A 19,090-nucleotide genomic window follows, 5' to 3' on the forward strand; every position below is an offset into this window, starting at 1 on the left:
GGATTTTCTTCACGGAAAAAAGAGTAACTTTACGAAATAGTAGGTAGAATGGGTGGGGTTTGAACTGCCGACTTTCCGGATTTCAGTCCGCTCCTTGAACCGTTGAGCTAAGTTGAGTCTATTGTCCAGCCTGCTGTCGAAGTTTTTGGTAAAAACCACCGATATTGTAATCCTTTCCAGCGGCGATGGCGCCGGGGGGAGGCATCAGCTGTGCCCCCCCCCCCCTGTCAACCGCAGCCTCTCTTCTCTATACAAATTGATTCGTTTGATATACCTTGCTGCCTATGCAGTGTGTAATTTGATTTTTGTAGTTTCCTACCTCGGTCATCCTTAATGGGTGGAAAATTTCTGGAAAAGGGCTGTCTGTCTGTTTGCTAGCTTTTCACTGCCCATCCGTTAGATAGATTTTGACAATAGATATTATTTGATTGAATTATATTTATTATATTATATTATTATTATATTATTATTATATTATACTAGCTGATGCCCGCAGCTTCGCCCGCGTGGATTGGTCAGATCCCCTGCAGCATCAGGATTGAGGAGTTGGACTCCAAATTTTTTATGAAACAATGTCGCAAAGTTTGCAAATCGGTTTAGAAATCTCGGAGATTTCGGTGTACATAGGTAGAAAAACACAACTCCCTTTTTGAAAGTCGGTTAAAAAAGTAGCCTATGTTACTCCCTGGTCAATTCTCTACTTGTCAGTGAAAATCCCGTCAAAATCGGTTCAGCCGTTCCCAAGATTAGCCTTTTCAAACAGACAGACAGGCAGACAGACAGACAGACAGACAAAATTTTTAAAAAGGTGTGAATTAGTTATAGTATCGTTCAAATAACCATATGACCTTAATATGCCGTAGTTATTTCGAAATTACAGACAGACACTCCAATTTTATTTATTAGTATAGATTAATAATTATTTAATTGATTATAGAATTGAAATTATTTGTTAAAGAATTAGCGTGCATCTTGACGGAGGATACAGGCTATTTTTTGGCCCGGAAAATCAAAGAGATCTAATAGTTTTTGATTTATCGTGAAAAATGTCGAAAAAATACCCGAGTACGGAACCCTCGAGGCGCGAGTCTGACTCGCACATAGTCGGTTTTCATAATGATGTAACACACAAATAGACAGACAGATGGACTGGACGAAACTACAAGAATTCCTTGTTTTATTACGGAACCCTAAAATAGAGATTTAGGATTTTTCTATCTGTTGGTTGTGAGTTGTGACATGAGCGAAGTTTTGCTCGTGAGTTCGTCCACGTGGGTTCAACAAGCGTGCTCGAAACAGAACCTACGAGTAGGTACTTTCCAACAGTGTGTTTAGGAGGTTATTGGTGACACAAGGCGTCGGGAGTTGCACAGCTGTTGCCTCCCAAGAGTGCCCGCTAACTCCCAACCCCTGTGAGAGTACAATTGTTTCTAAACTACCTCCACTAAGGCTGTGAGGTTACTTAGGTAACCCAAAATTTTTATTTATTTTATTTGTACCAAAAACAATAAAGACAACAAGTGTAAATTAAGAATTTATAACACCCCCGACAAGTGAAGGTTATAGTAATATAGTAACAAGAAAAGAGCTGATAACTTTCAAACTGCAGAACCGATTTTCTAGGATTGTAGCTAAGAACACTCTCGATCAAGCCACCTTTCAAACGATAAAACCTAAATTAAAATCGGTTAATTACTTTAGGAGCTACGATGCCACAGACAGATACTCAGATGCACACGTCAAACTTATAACACCCCTCTTTTTTGGTCGGAGGTTAAAAATGTTGGAACTGGCTGTAAACTAAATTGTTTATATTTAAATATATTCTTATTCTTATTCTTTTTCTAAAATCCTTTTGTTTTACGTTCGATAACTTTTTACTTCACTTCAAATATATATCTCAAACAGGACGTCCAAGCTTTTCTTTTTACTGATATTTTTCCTATAAATTCAAAATATCCCAACACGTTATCAGCACGAAGGGCTCTTGGGAAAAATCATAAGTGGAAAAGTGGTGTTAATTGTCCAGTGTTGCTATATTTGTTGCGAACAAGGAAAATCATATTTAGATATTTTTCTTTCCAAATGTCGCAAGCAAGCGGAGATATAAGTGGTAACAAGATGTTACATTCGTCGTCAGTTCCTCCTTTTAGTCTTAAAAATAGAGAAGGATATCCAACTTGGAAATTTAAAATGCGGAATTATTTACTGCATGAGGACCTTTGGTTTCCTATAGATGGGTATCCAGAAGGAGATACGACCGCTGCACCAATTAAGGTAAAGAATGACGCTAAGGCTCTGGCTAAAATATGCTTAACATTAGACGGTGTAGCGATTACACATGTAAGATGTGCAAAAACTGCAGCCGAAGCATGGGAAGCCCTGAAGGCAGCTTTTGAGGATAAAGGTATGGGCCGAAGGCTAGCATTAGAGCGTAAGCTTTATAGATTAAGTCTTTCAGACTTTGAAAATATTGAACAATATATAGATGCAGTTCTGTCAACGGCACAAGACCTAGCTGACATAGACAAAGTAATAGAAGATAAATCGATTGCAGCTATATTACTAGGAGGTCTCACATCGAAATATGAGCCATTGATTATGGCACTTGAAAACTGCAACATCGATATTACTTCCGATTTGGTCAAAACAAAACTATTAAATGAAATGTCTAAAAATGACACCATACCAACAAATACAGTTTTCCAGGCCAAAGGAATGAAATCCAAACCAAATAAAATGATTATTTGCTATGACTGTAACTTGCCAGGGCATAAACGCCCGGATTGCCCTCAGCGACGTAATAAAGAAAAAATAAGTGTAGCAAATGAAGTCACGGATTTGGTCACAGCACTTACTGCTAATTTTTCAAATAAGGATGTTTGGTACGTAGATTCTGGGGCTACAAAACATATGACTTTCAGAAAAGATTGGTTCCGGGACATTAGGTCAATGAATACTGGAAATATAACTGTTGCAAATGGTGAAAGCGTTAAATGCTGTGGAATAGGAAATATTTCTATTAAGACACCTGGTGATGTATTAAAAACAATAAGTGATGTTGCCCTAGTACCAGATTTAAAGGCTAATTTACTATCAGTACAGAAAGTTATTGATAAAGGTTTTGTATGTGTTTTCGACAAAAGTGGATGTAGTTTTTATAAAAATGATACTTTTTGTGTTTCAGGTGATTCTGTCCTTCATGCTTCGCCCTGTGGTGGACTGTACATAGTTGATGGTACTGTTAATATTCCACCTAAGATGAATAGTGAAAATATTGCGTACGAGGTGCACACTGACTGTCTGAGCAAGTATCAGCTCTGGCATAAACGGTTAGGACACTTATGTCGCATAGGCATGAATCAATTGAAGAATCATCAGGTAGGAGTAGATTTTACTAAGGTTGATAAAAATAGTTGCATCGCTTGCGTAAAAGGCAAACAAGCCAGAAAACCGTTTAAAAATGTAGCGTATAATAGGGCGTCATCACCTTTAGAACTAATCCATAGTGATTTATGCGGACCAATGTCCACGACATCTTTTCAAGGAAACGTTTATGTTTTAACTTTCATAGATGATTATACTCGCAAGATTTTTGCTTATTTTTTATCTTCTAAAACTGAGGTAAAGAATAAATTTTTATTATTTCGAGCTCTAGTTGAGAAACAATTAGGTTTTCAAATAAAGGCTCTTAGAACCGATGGAGGAAAAGAATATGTAAATAAAGAGTTTTCTGATTATCTTTCTTCAAATGGTATTGAGCACCAAGTAACAACACCTTATAGTCCGCAGCAAAACGGAGTTGCAGAACGAACGAACCGTACAATAACGGAAAAGGCAAGATCAATGTTGGCCGAAAGCTCACTCTCTAATGCATACTGGCAAGATGCTTTCCAAGTTGCTGTTTATTTGAAAAATAGGTCCCCTCATCGAGCTTTGAGTGGCAAAATACCTTATGATAAGTGGAGTGGTCGACAAAGTGATCTAAGTCACTTAAGAGTATTTGGATGTCGAGCTCTAGTACATATACCTTCATGTAATAGAAGGAAACTAGATTTAAAAGCAGAGGAAGCAATTTTCGTTGGCTACTCGGAAGATCCTAATACTTATGTTTTTCGGGATCCTGCAAATCCAAGACGTATTATTAAGTCAAGAGATGCAAATTTTTTTGAGAATTGTTTTACAAATTTAAAGGAAAATGCATCAAAACCTATAGTTCAAAATACGGAGTCAGTATTACTATTCGAAGAACATATTGAACCTGATGATGATCAATTTTATGATTGTGTTGATTGTTGTAGTCCAGAAGGAGAATCATCTGTTCCTGTGAACATGGATAAAGAGTCTCTTTGTATTGAACAAACGCAAGTAAGTAATGAACCCAGATACCCATCTAGAAATAGAAAGCCACCTGATTTTTTAACTTATCACGTCTCTACTGATGTTGATTCAGGTGAACCAACAAACTATTCTGAAGCTGTACATTCAGAAGATGGTAAAAAATGGGATTTAGCAATGACTGATGAATACAATTCACTAATGAAGTTAAATACCTGGGAGTTAGTAGACAGACCAAATAAAAAGGTTATTCCCTGCAAATGGGTTTATAAGCATAAGAAGGATGCTTATGGCAATATAACCAAGTATAAGGCAAGGCTAGTGGTCAAAGGTTTTAATCAAACAAAAGATATAGATTATCATGAGACGTTTGCGCCTGTGATTCGTCATTCTTCCCTGCGTACTTTGTTTGCATTGGCAGCAGAAGAAAATCTTAAAATGAGACATTTGGATGTTGATACAGCATTTCTTTATGGAGATTTGGAAGAAGAAGTATTTATGGAACAACCTCTTGGTTTTTGTGTGAAAGGCCAAGAAGACAGGGTTTGCCGGCTTCGAAAATCTCTATATGGTCTCAAACAGGCACCTCGTGCTTGGAACAAAAAATTGAATGAAGTCCTTTCAAAAATAGGTTTTGTAGGAACTTCTTCGGAGCCTTGTGTATTTACGAAACTTTTTGGTGATGAATTTGTTATTTTGGGTGTCTACGTGGATGACATAATTGTCTTTTATAATTCTGACGTGACGTTTGACATTGTTAAAAATGACTTGTCAAGATATTTTAGTTTGAAAGATCTTGGCAATTTGAAGTCATATTTAGGATTACAAATAGAAAGGAATCAAAATTACATAAAAGTTAGTCAATCTAATTATATATTGTCCATATTGGACAAATTTAATATGAGTGAATGCAAGTCGGCTAGTACTCCTTTAGCTCACAACAAATTAGAACGAAACGTTAGTGGTGAGTCATTGCTGCTGCCTTACAGAAATCTAATAGGATGCCTTATGTTCTTGGCAGTCAATACACGTCCTGATATAGCATTTGCAACGAGCTACTTAAGCCAATTCAATACGTGTTTTTCAACGGAACATTGGAAAGCAGCAAAAAGGATTCTTCAATATTTGAAGGGTACACTAGAGTATTCCTTAATATATAGGAAAACTGGAAAGCCGTTAACAGGGTATGCAGATGCTGATTGGGCAAATTGTCCAATTGACAGAAAGTCTTACACGGGCTATGTCTTCAAATTAGCTGGTGGACCAGTGTCTTGGGAATCAAAGAAACAACCAACTGTTGCTCTGTCATCCACTGAAGCTGAGTACATGGCTCTTACTGCAGCAACTAAAGAAGCCTGTTATTTACGTAAATTTATAGAGGATATTACCGGTAAGATATCTACAATTAAGATATTGTCAGATAGTCAGAGTGCACTAAACTTAGCTCACAATCCTGTGCACCATAGCAGGACGAAGCATATTGACACTCGTTTTCATTTTATACGAGAAAAAGTTAGTAATAATACAATTATTTTAGACTATATGAAAAGTTGTGATACACCCGCAGATATTCTTACCAAACCACTTGGGCCTATCGCAACTAGTAGAATTATAGGTAGTTTAGGTCTTAGTTAGTTTTTTATTTTTTTTGTTCCTGTGTGTTGATATGTTAAGTTTTTTTTTTGTAAGACAATTTAGTTTAAAGGGGGATGTTGGAACTGGCTGTAAACTAAATTGTTTATATTTAAATATATTCTTATTCTTATTCTTTTTCTAAAATCCTTTTGTTTTACGTTCGATAACTTTTTACTTCACTTCAAATATATATCTCAAACAGGACGTCCAAGCTTTTCTTTTTACTGATATTTTTCCTATAAATTCAAAATATCCCAACAAAAAAGAAAGAAAAAGTGGACAGGGAAGCACTTATCTCTATAAGAGATCTCTACCAGTGACCCTTGGCAGTGTGAGAGGTTGGTTGTAAAGAGAGTAAAATAGGTAAGTACAGTTAAGATGGAATATATTAATGAATTTTTTTTTACTGGTAATGTACTTCTTAAAGTTATTAAAATTAGCGCTTAAACGTATTTACCTGTCCACATTAGCTATTTAAGTCATAATCCACCACGCCTGGCCAAGTGCCGATTGGCAGACTAACACCTTTCAGAGCATTATAGAGAACCCTCAGGCTTGCGGACGTCCTATATTTAATTACTTGAAACGCTCATAACAAAGAAAATTTAGGTGTTCAATTGAATTACTACTATAAAGGTACAATAACAAATATTAGTAAGTTATCAAAATATTTTCTAAAATAAAGATTTTCTAAAACAAATTTTTCGCTTGAAAAATTTACCTAAAGCCCGCAAAAAGCGAACCGCATCGACTAAACAAACCTTGTGCAAAACTACAGGTACTGTACAATCCAAAACATCCATACTACAATTCGAAATCCGAAACACACGTAAGTTTCCAAAATAAATACCACATAAATTCTGCGCCTGAAAAATTTACATAGATCCCGCAAAAAGCGAACCGCGTCAGCCAAATCATATCAGGGATCACAAACCTTGTCGAAAACTACAAAAACTCAATTACGGGCCACGTCAGTCGCACCCATTTGGGTTCTTCTAATAAATAAAAGGAGGCTGCGGTTGACAGGCTGTAGGGGGCACAGCTGGTCCTCCCCCGAGCCCCGGCGCCACCCCCTGAAGGCTTACAAGTATTGCCACGGTTTGGAAAAGGTTTGAACTTCATTGTTGATTTTTCATTAATTTAGGCTTGATAATGATAGGTAAGTGTAGTACGCGACTGGTCGACATGGCAGTCGGGGTGGGGACACCCCGCACAGCCCTCGTGCTAACCCGGTGCGGGATAACGCGGGTGACGTGCGGGTATACGGTCCATCCCCCAATTACCATGTCGACCTATCGCGAACTATAAAATTCTTAATTTTTTTTCAGTTCAAAGTTTGAAGAATTGTGTCCGAAACGAAGCTGAAAGGTCATATTTTTAACAGTATGTAAATCTCCTAAACATAGGAATATTATGGAACAACATACTTGCCTTTCCGGCATCCAAAAACGGCAAGGATGCTGTACAGATAGGTATTAAATAGGGCTCAGGCGTAGAGAATAAAGAGTATGATATTTTTAGGTTTAGAGTTTAGACTACAGACGTGAATGTACTTATGACCAAAACCTTCTAAATAAATTTGATTAAAATTAATATGACTTTTAACTTCAACGGACTAGCTTATGCCGGCGACTTCATCCGCGTGGATCACACAAATCAAACTCCTATTTTACCCCCTTAGGGGTTGAATTTACAAAAATCCTTTCTTACCGATCCGTCCAGTAGTTTGAGCTGTGCGTTGATAGGTCAGTCACCCAATTAGTCAGTCAGCCTTTTCTTTTATATACCTACTTACGTATATAGATTTCAGCAAGCTATACTACTTACTTAATATTATAAATGTGATGGTGAGTCTGTCTGTTACCTTCTTACTGACGTACGTACATTTGCATTCCGGAGACGGGATATAGGCTACGTTTATCCCACAAAACCAGATAAGGAATCCATGAATCCATGTGGACGAGGTCGCGGGCATTAGGTAGTAGGTACTAAGTTATTCCATCATTCATCAACACAGCCTTAAAATCAATCGCTAATTATAATTATGATCTTCAAAGGCTCAGGAAGGAAGGGGTGTCGACAACAGCTGCGTTCCTCTCGCCTCCCCTCCACTAACCCCCACTAACCTCCACTCTGTCAAACACAGCACCTCTATTTATTCACGTAAAGCCGAATTGGTTCGATTGATAACATGCTAAAATAATGTAAATCAATCGAATCGAATGAAGTACCTATGAACACACATACTTAGCTAACTGATGCCCACTAGTAGGTATACCTGTCCGCATGGATTATGGTTTTTTAAAATCCCGTGGGAACCCTTTGATTTTACGGGATAAAAAGTAATCTATGTCACTCCCCAGGTCTTTAACTAAGTATGTTATCTATGCAACAAATCACGCCAATAAGTTACGCCGCCGGCCTTTGCGACTAGCGACGTGATTGGAGAACAAACCAATAAATCAACAAACTAGCACAATTTCGTATCACATCGCACATTATACTATCACACTAATATTGTAAATGCGAAAGTTTATGTGTAGTACGTGTGTATGTGTGTACTGTGTATGTATGTTACGCTTTCACGCAAAAAACTGCTGGGTGGATTTGGCTGTGGAGATAGAGTATACCCTGGATTAACAAATAGGCTACTTTTTATCCCGGAAATTTAACGAGTATTAAGCGAGTATTATGAAGAATTTAACTCGTTGTTACATTCATTTAGTTATATTTAGGTAGGTACCTATTCTCTTAAATGAAACAATTTCAAAGCGAGTTCAATCCAGGAATTCCAGTGGCAGGTACAGAAGGCGGTAATTGAAAAAATTAAGCATAAAAATTCACATTAGCGCCGGCTAAGCGCTATAATATTATACGATTTCCTAAATGAAAATCCATATAACACAGCAGTCGGTGGCATATGGTGGCGCTCCCGGATCCACTCACACTGGATGTGGCTCGAGCGCAGTTGATGAAACCGATCTGTAAATTCAGCTGTTTTTGTGATAATTCACTGATTAAACTTTAACAGGGGTAGAGGTTTTTGAAACGATATAAAGGGCAAAAGGATGATAGAATAGAATAGAATATAAATATTTTTTTTCCGTTTTTTAAAAATGTTGGATCGTCAAATGCCATTAGATTTTGCCTACTACCCTTTTGAAAGTCACAAAGCACAGCCATAAGGACCTCGGTCCACCACATAGTTAGTTGGAACTACCACTTCAGAAATATGATTTTTTTTCTTACGATGAATCAAATCATTCATACGCTATAATGTCTATTTATGAAATACGATAAAATTGTAAGACTTTATTTATCATAAAACATGTTATGTTAATATAGTTCCCGCTAAACCGCAAAGCCGAACAAAAAGTACAAGTGTAATGCTATCAAGTACATCTCTTTGCCAATTCTTGTCTACGACAGGTTCGTATTAATTCTGACGACGACGATGATATGTTTAGAACTGGTGGGGGTGGATTCCATACAACTGATGGATCTTGATGTTTAAAAGTGATATCTTTGAAGTTGTACCCCTTCTAGTAACCCTTACTCCAGTGTCGACATTCATTAAAATTTGCCAAACCCGCGCGCCCGTCGTCCACACCTGACGCCCAGCTCGAGGCGAACTGTGCCACGCCGTCGATATCGCTGTGTCCCCAATACATTGCCGCTCCACTGCGCAACAGCTGGGAACACCGCCGCACCTAACCAGTAATATATAGCCTACATTGCGACGCTATTGTAACAGCTGTAATTTGTATACGCCGCTGTTCTTGAACTGCGTAATCTGATTTGTTATAACAAACTTTGCCAATACATTACGTGTTTGTTGCCTTTAATAAATTGGCCACTTTTTTAGCGAGCGGGCAATGGAAAGCGAAAAATAGTAAAGTGCGAATGTTACTTATTACTTTTTGTTACATAATAGTTTTCCTCTGGGAGCAGGTGGTATAAATCTGGCAGCCATATTGATGGCAACTGAACTTAAGCTCGAGTGAAGGACTTTTTTTCAGGAATGCTTTTATTGGAAAATCGTAAACGGGCTGTTTTTCCAACTTGGGCTTTTAATTGTGAAAAATAACGAGGGTTTTAGGTTCGATAAACGTTTGGTTGATTTGGCAGCTACCTACTCGTAGCTTACTGTAATTTTTTGAGTATTTTATAGGTACTTACTTGCTAACTTGATTCATGTTAAACAAATACGTTTTGTAGTAACAGTACTTTGCTTTTTAAGGTTCCGTACCCGAAGGCTGTCAACGGGATCCTGTTACTAAGATTCCACCCGGCCGTCCGTCCGTCCGTCCGTCTGTTTGTCAGCGGGCTGTATCTCCTGAAACCTAATTGTTAGAAACGTAAATTTTTTCACAGAATATGTATTTCTATTACAACTAATCTAAGTACTAAAAATTTAGAAATGGTCGCAATAAAAATTAGAAAAATTATGGAGTTTATTTTTTGTACGGAACCCTTCGTATGCGATTCTGACTGGCACTTGACCGGTTTTTTTTATTGTGTGAGATTTAGTGGAATTTTGCGACAGTTGAGTGAAATTTTGTGGAGAATTTTTCAAAAATGGCAATTTCAGAATTGAATTTTGTATTTCTGAGTTGAACCAAGACCTTTTGTTATTATTTCGACCCTATGTGTTATGAGCTAATGCAACCTTCTTGCCTCATGTAATGGCAGAGAGGTCCCACGGAGCCTCAGGTGTCGGTTCCCAGGCGCATGCAAATATTGTTGATTCTCCGGCTCTCTCGCCTGTTTATAAACCGGTGAAGCGCGAGTTGGACTTGCATACGAAGGGTTCCGTACCATCTTGCAAGATATACCTAACACTTTTATGTAGAACACTGCAAGTTAATAACGGAGAAACGGTTAAATTAAGCTTTTGATTCCTAATTTTATAATTATACAAGGAATTTGCAACGCAAGGAAAAATTATACAAGGAAAGGAAGGAAGGAAAAATACAAGGAATTGAAAACAAGGAATCCACTCAAAATTTTAATTTTTTTTTCATTTCAAATTAAGCTTTTAAATTTTCCTTGTATAAAATTAAATAATTTTTCTTCACGTTTCAACTTTAATTTAAAAAAAAATCTACTGTTGTTTCTTTTTCTTAGGTTTGTTATTATGAATACTGTAAAATATTTTCTAAAAGTGAATTATTTAATAATAATTATAATGTATATTTTGTTATACCCCAACAGGGTCTCATTGTGTGTACCCCTCATATTATCCTTGTAAGTAGATACACGCAAAAATAAAGAATAAAGAATTCCTACAATTCCCTATTAGTCGCGGGCATCAGATAGTTAACAACATTACTAGGAATCTGCCTACCTAATGAATCAGTTCGCTAATTATTGTTATAGGTACAAGCTAGTGATAAATACATAAATAAATTACCCGGCTAATTGTTTTCGGGCCACAGCAGCGTCCTGGCACAAAAGCCGCCGTTATCCGGATATATATGTTTGTATGTGCGCTCGTAGCTCGGACACGCGGCATCTGCGCCCGACGATTTATATGTTTGCTGATAAAACACATATATATTGCTGCCTTTGGGTCAGTTAAGTAATACATTATATTACAGTTTTTAACCCCCGACCCAAAAAGTGGGGTGTTTTTACAAGTTTAGTTAAATAGGTATTTTGTGTTAGACGGTTTTTACTGCCCAAGTCCGCAGGAAAATCTTCTTATTAACCCCTGACCCAACAAGAGGGGTGTTATAAGTTTGACGTGGGTATCTGTCTGTGGCATCGTAGCTCCTAAACTAATGAACCAATTTTAATTTAGTTTTTTTTTTGTTTTAAAGTTGGCTTGATCGACAGTGTTTTTAGCTATAAGTAATCCAAGAAAATCGGTTCAGCCGTTTGAAAGTTATCAGCTCTTTTCTATATACTTTAACCTTCACTTGTCGGGGTTGTTATAAATTTTTAATTTACACTTGTTATTGTTACGGTAAAGTGCGCTGCTTCCGCACAATATCTATTTATTAGAATTACAGGCAATATATACACTTATACTCTTTTGAAACCCCTCTTTACTTGTAGGTACCAACTCTGATTTACCTAATATCAGAAGTGGGATGGCAAAAATAAAAACAAAACACAGTAGGACATGATTTCTTTCAACTCAACTCTGTTATTAGAATAACAGTCAATGTAAACTCTTTTGGATAACCTTTTTCTTTGTACCGACTCCGATCTACCCAATACTACAATATTATTGCCCTTGTTGACTCTTTTATATATTTTTTGCCAGATCGCAGTTAGCGTTACGCTTATGTGCGTTAAAATTCGCTTTAACAAACAAGCAAACAATTACCGAGGTCGCATCTGGGCGGGCGGCACGCGGACAGGCGGCGGGCGGGCGGAACACGCAAACATGTATAAATACGGGATAATTACGGATTTACGCGACGAATGCTGTGTGCGTTTAGAATTACTTAATGGGGTAGCACAACATTTAGATTATACAGGTGTTTTCTAAAAATCTTTTTCACAAAAGGAATTTTTCCCATTTAATACTCGGCCTTCAAGTCAAGAGTGAATAATTCAATTCAATTCAAAATATTGTTATTCAATTAAACTTTTGCAAGTACTTTTGAATCGTCAAAATAATCTACCACTGGTTCGGAATGCCGTTCCTATCCCGTGAAGAACAAGCAAGAAACTCGGCGTTTGCTCGTTTCAAGTACCTATTCAATTTACAATAATAGGCATCTTCTAGGCAAGCGCACTCCACCTTGGGCTGTATCATCACTTCCCATCAGATCTGATTGCAAATAAGCGCTAGTCTATAGATTAAAAAAACTTTACGCTTCAATTTTGTTAAGGACGATGATTTCTTTAAAAAATCTCAAAATCTATTTTTAGTATCTCCTTATAGAGAACCTCTATACATGATCGCAAGTTTTCTACACTCAGCAGTTTAATTTGTAGGTACATTTATATGTCAGTCAGTTAGTTTTTTTTTGTAGTAGGTAACTAGTTTTCCTGTGACTTTATTTGCATGGATTTTGATAAAATCCTTTCTTAATGAGGCGATCTGCCTTGAAAAAAGGAAAGTAGGTATTTGGGAATATAAAGTGTGACACACAGATAGACGGACTGGATGAAACTGTTAGACTTCCTTGTTTTACTACTAAAACCTAACAAGTGACCTATATCCACCAAAAAACAAAAACTCCCTCAAAACGCTCTATTTCGATACACAAACTATTCAGCATGTGCAGCAAAACTTAAACAATTTCGAGTTTAGAAGTGGTGCGCAAAATCAAACTTTTATATACAATTTTAAGCAAATGCCTATCGATTGCGCCAGGGGGCACCATCTGGCGAGAATCTTTTCTATATTAATGCGGGCGACAGTTGGCGACCCCTGATATCAATATACTGTACTGTCTATTATGAAAGTGGGAGTTAGACCTACTTTGGTAAAGGATGTTTATGATCAACCCATCACCGGCCCACTACTAAGCACGGGTTTCCTCTCAGAATGATAAAAGTTTAGGCCATAATTTGCTACGCCGCTGGCCCGGTATTCCAACTGCTTAGATTACAACATGGGGTTATTAGATTACAACAAGGGATGAGCCAACAAATTTCTGAAAGGCCAGCAACGCATCGGGCGGTACCTCTGGTGCTGCAAATGTTCATGGGCGGCGGTGATCACTTATCATCAGGTGACCTGCGTGCTCGTTTTTCCTGAATCCAGCTGGTAGATCCATCAGCAGTATCCATCGGCAGTCGATTAGTTTAGCAGATGCATTCAACATGCCTCGGTGTTATTAGCCATGTGGCGCGGCTGCGGGGGCGTGTCTTACGCAGGTATTCGTATGGAGAGTGTTAATGTCACGTGATTGAACCGGAATGTACCGACAATAATAATCCATACTTCCATACTAATATTATAAATGCGAAAGTGTGTCTGTCTGTCTGTCTGCTACCTTTTCACGGCCCAGCAGTTAAACCGATTCTGACGAAATTTGGTATAGCGTTAGCTCATATCTCGGGGACGGATATAGGCTACTTTTTATCCCGGAATATCAAAGAGATCCCACTCAACCATCCGTTCAACCGATTTGTATGTTTGGTACCGAGGTAGCTTTGCGTCCATGTTATTGGCATAGACAACTTTTTATCCCGGAAAACCAAACAGTTTCCCAAGGGATTTTCAAAAACCTACATCCACGCGGACGAAGCCGCGGGCATCCTCTAGCATAATATAAGCCTCGATAGCTCAACGGTTGAGGAGCGGACTGAATTCCGAAAGGTCGGCGGTTCAAACCCCACCCATTGCACTATTGTCGTACCCACTCTTGGCACAAGCTTTACCCTTAATTGGAAGGGAAAGGGGAGTATTAGTCATGATTAGCATGGCTAATATTCTTTTTTTTTTTTTTTAAAGAAGGTTATTTTGATAATTAAAGTCAACCGTTGCGAACGTGTGTCTGTCTGTCTATCTGTTAGCTTTTCACGGCCCAACAGTTCAATCAATTTTGATGGAATTTGGTACAGAGATAGCTTGCATCCCGGGGAAGGACATAGACTATATCCCAGAAAATCAAAGAGTTCCCACGGGATTTTAAAGAACTTTAATCCATGTGGGCTAAGCTGCGGGCATCATCTAGATAATATGGGTAGTGATTAGATTTGAAACTGACCAGAGCGCCATGTAAGCCGGCCAGTTATATGTATATTTATACCGCTTCACTGTTATATGTACGCGCGATTCACGCGTCGACGCTACATTACATTCATGACCGCGATGCGCTTCTCAATGGGAACATGTCAGACAGAAAACCAGTGCTTCTTAGTTGTTTATATCTATATGGAAAAGTGTTTTTAGGGTTCAGTACCTCAAAAGGAAAAAAGGAACCCTTAAAGGATCACTTCGTTGTCCGTCAGTCCGTATGCTGTGTCTGTTAAGAAAACCTATAGGGTACTACCAGTTGACCTAGAATCATAAAATTTGGCAGGTAGGTAGGTCTTATATAGCACAAGTAAACCCGAGTAGTACCCGAAAAGTTAGACAAGAAAAAATGGGACAAGGTTTTTCTTATAAAATAATTCAAAATAGTTAGCATATCTGTAAATCATATATACATACTCGTAGTTAGTTATAGTTAGGCTCAGTTAAACTTAGTTTTTTTAAAACATTTATTCCTGAAGACGTCAATCCATGGATATTGTAATTTCTATCGAACGATAAGACTTATAATTTATTTCATTTAAATGTAAAGAAAAAACCTAACACAATAAATCTACTAGGAATTTAATAACCGATCCAAAAAAGGTCCAATTACGTGCAAATGTAAAAATTGTAGCACCTGTGCACGCCACCTGCGCGCTCTAACGAGAAACCTACCCCTTGCTACCCCTACCGCTACCCTCTACCCCCTACCCCTACCCACCCACCCGCGCCCCCGGGGAAACTATTTGTCATGTACTTGAGGATTACGGGATTTCACTTTTCGGAATGGGTTGTCATGGGATTTTGGATCGAAACGTAATTTGAATCGGACTAGTTACCGATTTTTTACAGATGTGACAGAAAAGGACAAAATAGTAGTAAAAATCTAATTACATACTTAGTAGAGAAATATAAGAAGTGTAGTTCCTCGTAACTACTAAACCTTTTAATTTTTACACGACTGCTCAAAAACTGGCCAAGTGCGTGTCAGTTTCACGCACCAAGGGTTCCGTACTCGGGTATTTTATCCGACATTTTGCACGATAAATTATGAATAAAAATAAATAAAAATCTGTTTTTGCATGTACAAGTAAAGCTCTTTCATATGATACCCCACTTGGTAAAGTTATCTTACTTTGAAAATTGAAAATACTAATTAGTTTTATTTGTTCATGAACACATTTAATATTTTTTTCACGGTTTTCGGATTTTTTCTTTCACTTGTGCTATAAGACTTACCTAAGTGCCAAATTTCATGATTCTAGGTCAACGGGTAGTACCCCATAGGTTTCCTTGACGGGCAGACGGACAGACAGACAATAAAGTGATACTATAAGGGTACCGTATTTCCTTTTGAGGTACGGAACCCTAAAGATGCCCATTCTCCCATAAAGTTTTCTTGCAGTCTGTGTATCGTTATCCGTAGCGTGGAAACAACATGCATAGTGTCAGTATAATAGCAGTATGGAGTATGGAAGGCTGCCAACAGCGGGCTTGTAGCAGCTGCGACATGTAACCCAGCTGTGGTACATCCTACACAGACATACAGTCCAGCTGTTTCACACTGCGTTACAAACAATTAGCATAATATAACTACTGGAAAATCGGTCAAGTGTGTGTCACAATAGTAAAAATAAATAAAAATCTGTTTTAGCATGTACAGGTAAAGCCCTTTCATATGATACGCCACTTGGTATAGTTATCTTACTTTGAAAATGGAAACACATTTTAATTTGTTTTAAATGTATCACAATAATCACAAATTCGCGGTTTTCGGATTTATTCCGTTACTTGTGCTATAAGATCTACGTACCTGCCAAATTTCATGATTCTAGTTCAATGGGAAGTACTCTATAGGTTTCTTGACAGACAGATAGACAGACAGATAATAAAGTGATCCTATAAGGGTTCCGTTTTTCCTTTTGAGGTACGGGACCCTAAAAATGTTCGAGCTTGGAGTCCCAAAGTCCTAATGGAGAGCTCGCACCGGAAAGAGTAGCGGTGGCACTTGGCAGAACCCCACTAGATGGACAGACGACATCAAACGAGTCGCTGGGAGCTGCTGGATTTGACAGCACAAGACCGGAGCGTGTGGGAGTCCCTGCAAGGCTTTCGCTTCTGCCGTCGTTCCCCACTAACTGCCATTTTTAACCCCCGACCCAAAAAGAGGGGTGTTATAAGTTTGACGTGTGTATCTTTGTATCTGTGTGTCTGTGTATCTGTGTATCTGTCTGTGGCACCATAGCGCCTAAACTAATGAACCGATTTTAATTTAGTTTTTTTTTGTTTGAAAGGTGGCTTGATCGAGAGTGTTCTTAGCTATAATCCAAGAAAATCGGTTTAGCCGTTTGAAAGTTATCAGCTCTTTTCTAGTTACTGTAACCTTCACTTGTCGGGGGTGTTATAAATTTTTAATTTACACTTGTGTTTAATTGTTCCTAGAGAGTGATTGTGCCATTTTGCTGCTTTCTAATCACTGATTAAAAAGCAGCAAAGTGGCAGATGTCTGTGCTTATTTAATTACCGAGTTACGACCGAGTTATATCGTTTTATTGTCATTCTCTGTTGACAAACTGTTGTAAGCATTTTCGTGACCCGTGCTCAGTAGTGAGCCGGCGATGGGATGATGATAATGATGACTATACTACTACAATAGATATATTTTGTTGTCAGATGGAGGCGAAGGTGAAGGAAGAGGTGACAGATAAGGACTACAGTCAGCCCTCCACCACGGCCGAGAGACGGAAATGTAAGTGACAACTAAACACACATTTTTGTATTTAATTAGTTTAAATAAGGATACTAAGTAAATAAGTCATTTAAAATCTTTTTCAGCCTATTTTAAAAAAGCGCCTCCACCATTTTTTAAGAATTTTATGCACTTACCCAGTGACGCTCGCGTTTTCAAGACGAATGTAATGACGTATATTATTCGAAATTTGTGTAATCTATGCGGACAAAGTCGCGGCATAAGCTATTTCTAAATAATGCTGTTACGTATTTGGTAGGTATGCCTATCCTGAATTCTACGGACCACAGGGCACAATTTCCTCGAATACAAGTACAAACTCTACGCCGTAGATAGTTCGTACTCGTAGAGGATCTGTCGGCCGCCCGTAGACAAGTTCTACGCATTCCAGGGAATTGGGAATTACATTCTCAGAGATGTAGAGAAGAGACATACGTATGATTTTTATTTATTTATTTTTTATTTTTATTAATAAGGTTCGCTAGCGATTTTTACAAAAATGATCTTAAATTAAATAAAGTTAAATTACTGCAATGGTAATTAAATAAATCTAAAACTATAGTAAAGTAAAGTTAACCTAGGAGTAAGAATAGTAAGACAAAAAAAAAAATATGTTGAAAAAAAAAAAAAGAAATTTCTGCCATTAATTAGTAGGTAGGTACACAGAGAACGTTTCTTAACACTATTAGTTATATATATATTATATCATATATAGTTTATATATATGATATAATATTTAATATGATATCATATATATATAGTTTATATATATGATATAATATTTCATTTCAATGCTAGTTGAGTAAGTAGTTATAGAAAATTTCATTATTTTCATTTAGCCATTCTCAATATTGCCATCTATGTTTGTTTGTTTGTTCCCTGGCGCGGTGGTAAGCGCTGTGGTCTTATTAGTGGGAGGTCCCGGGTTCGATTTCCGGCATGGGTTTAGAATTTTATCATTTCTGAAATTCTGGTCTGGTCTTGAAACAAAGGGAATATGGGTTTAATGAAAACTGCCATACCCCTTCAAAGTTAGCCCGCTTCCACCATCTGCATCATTACTTACCACCCTCCAGGTGATATTGCAATGAAGGGCTAACTTGTATCTGAATAAAAAAACATTACGTATGTACGAATATATTCCATTTCTTGCTGGTTGAGTGGTTATAGATAATGAACAACAAATCGACATGTTTTTTTTCCATCGATATAGTTAAAGACCTGAAACTCTGTGTTTCGAATAGATTGAAATAGATATTTATACAAATAAACTTTTACAAATCCTTTTGAATTCAAGTAATTTGGAAGCCATTCCTACAGAGAAGAACCAGCAAGAAACTCGTTGGTTGCTCTTTGCAGATGTTCAATTTACAATAATTTAATTAATTCGACTACTAACCTATGTATGTCTTGACCCTAATGACACTTTTCTGGAAGACGATTTATTTTATATTTAGATACTTTATTCTGTTACTAGCCGATGCCCGCGACTTCGCCCGCGTGGATTTAGGTTTTTTGAAATCCCTTGGGAACTCTTTGATTTTCCGGGATAAAAAGTAGCCTATGTGCTAATCCAGGATATTATCTATCTCCATTCCAAATTTCAGCCAAATCCGTCCAGTAGTTTTTGTGTGAAGGAGTAACAAAAATACACACACACACAC

General features: G+C 37.6%; 1 protein-coding gene across 1 annotated transcript in view; it reads left to right on the forward strand.

Moving 5' to 3' along the window:
* LOC123865720 (protein CBFA2T1) overlaps nt 1–19,090 on the forward strand; it is a 51,845-nt gene that overhangs the window by 8,745 nt on the left and 24,010 nt on the right. The window contains exon 2 of the mRNA XM_045906933.1: nt 17,351–17,426. Within this exon, the coding sequence (XP_045762889.1) occupies nt 17,351–17,426 (76 nt within the window). The remainder of the gene's footprint in view (nt 1–17,350; nt 17,427–19,090) is intronic.

The sequence above is a fragment of the Maniola jurtina genome, chromosome 5 (genome assembly GCF_905333055.1).
Source record: "Maniola jurtina chromosome 5, ilManJurt1.1, whole genome shotgun sequence".
Lineage (NCBI taxonomy): Eukaryota > Metazoa > Arthropoda > Insecta > Lepidoptera > Nymphalidae > Maniola > Maniola jurtina.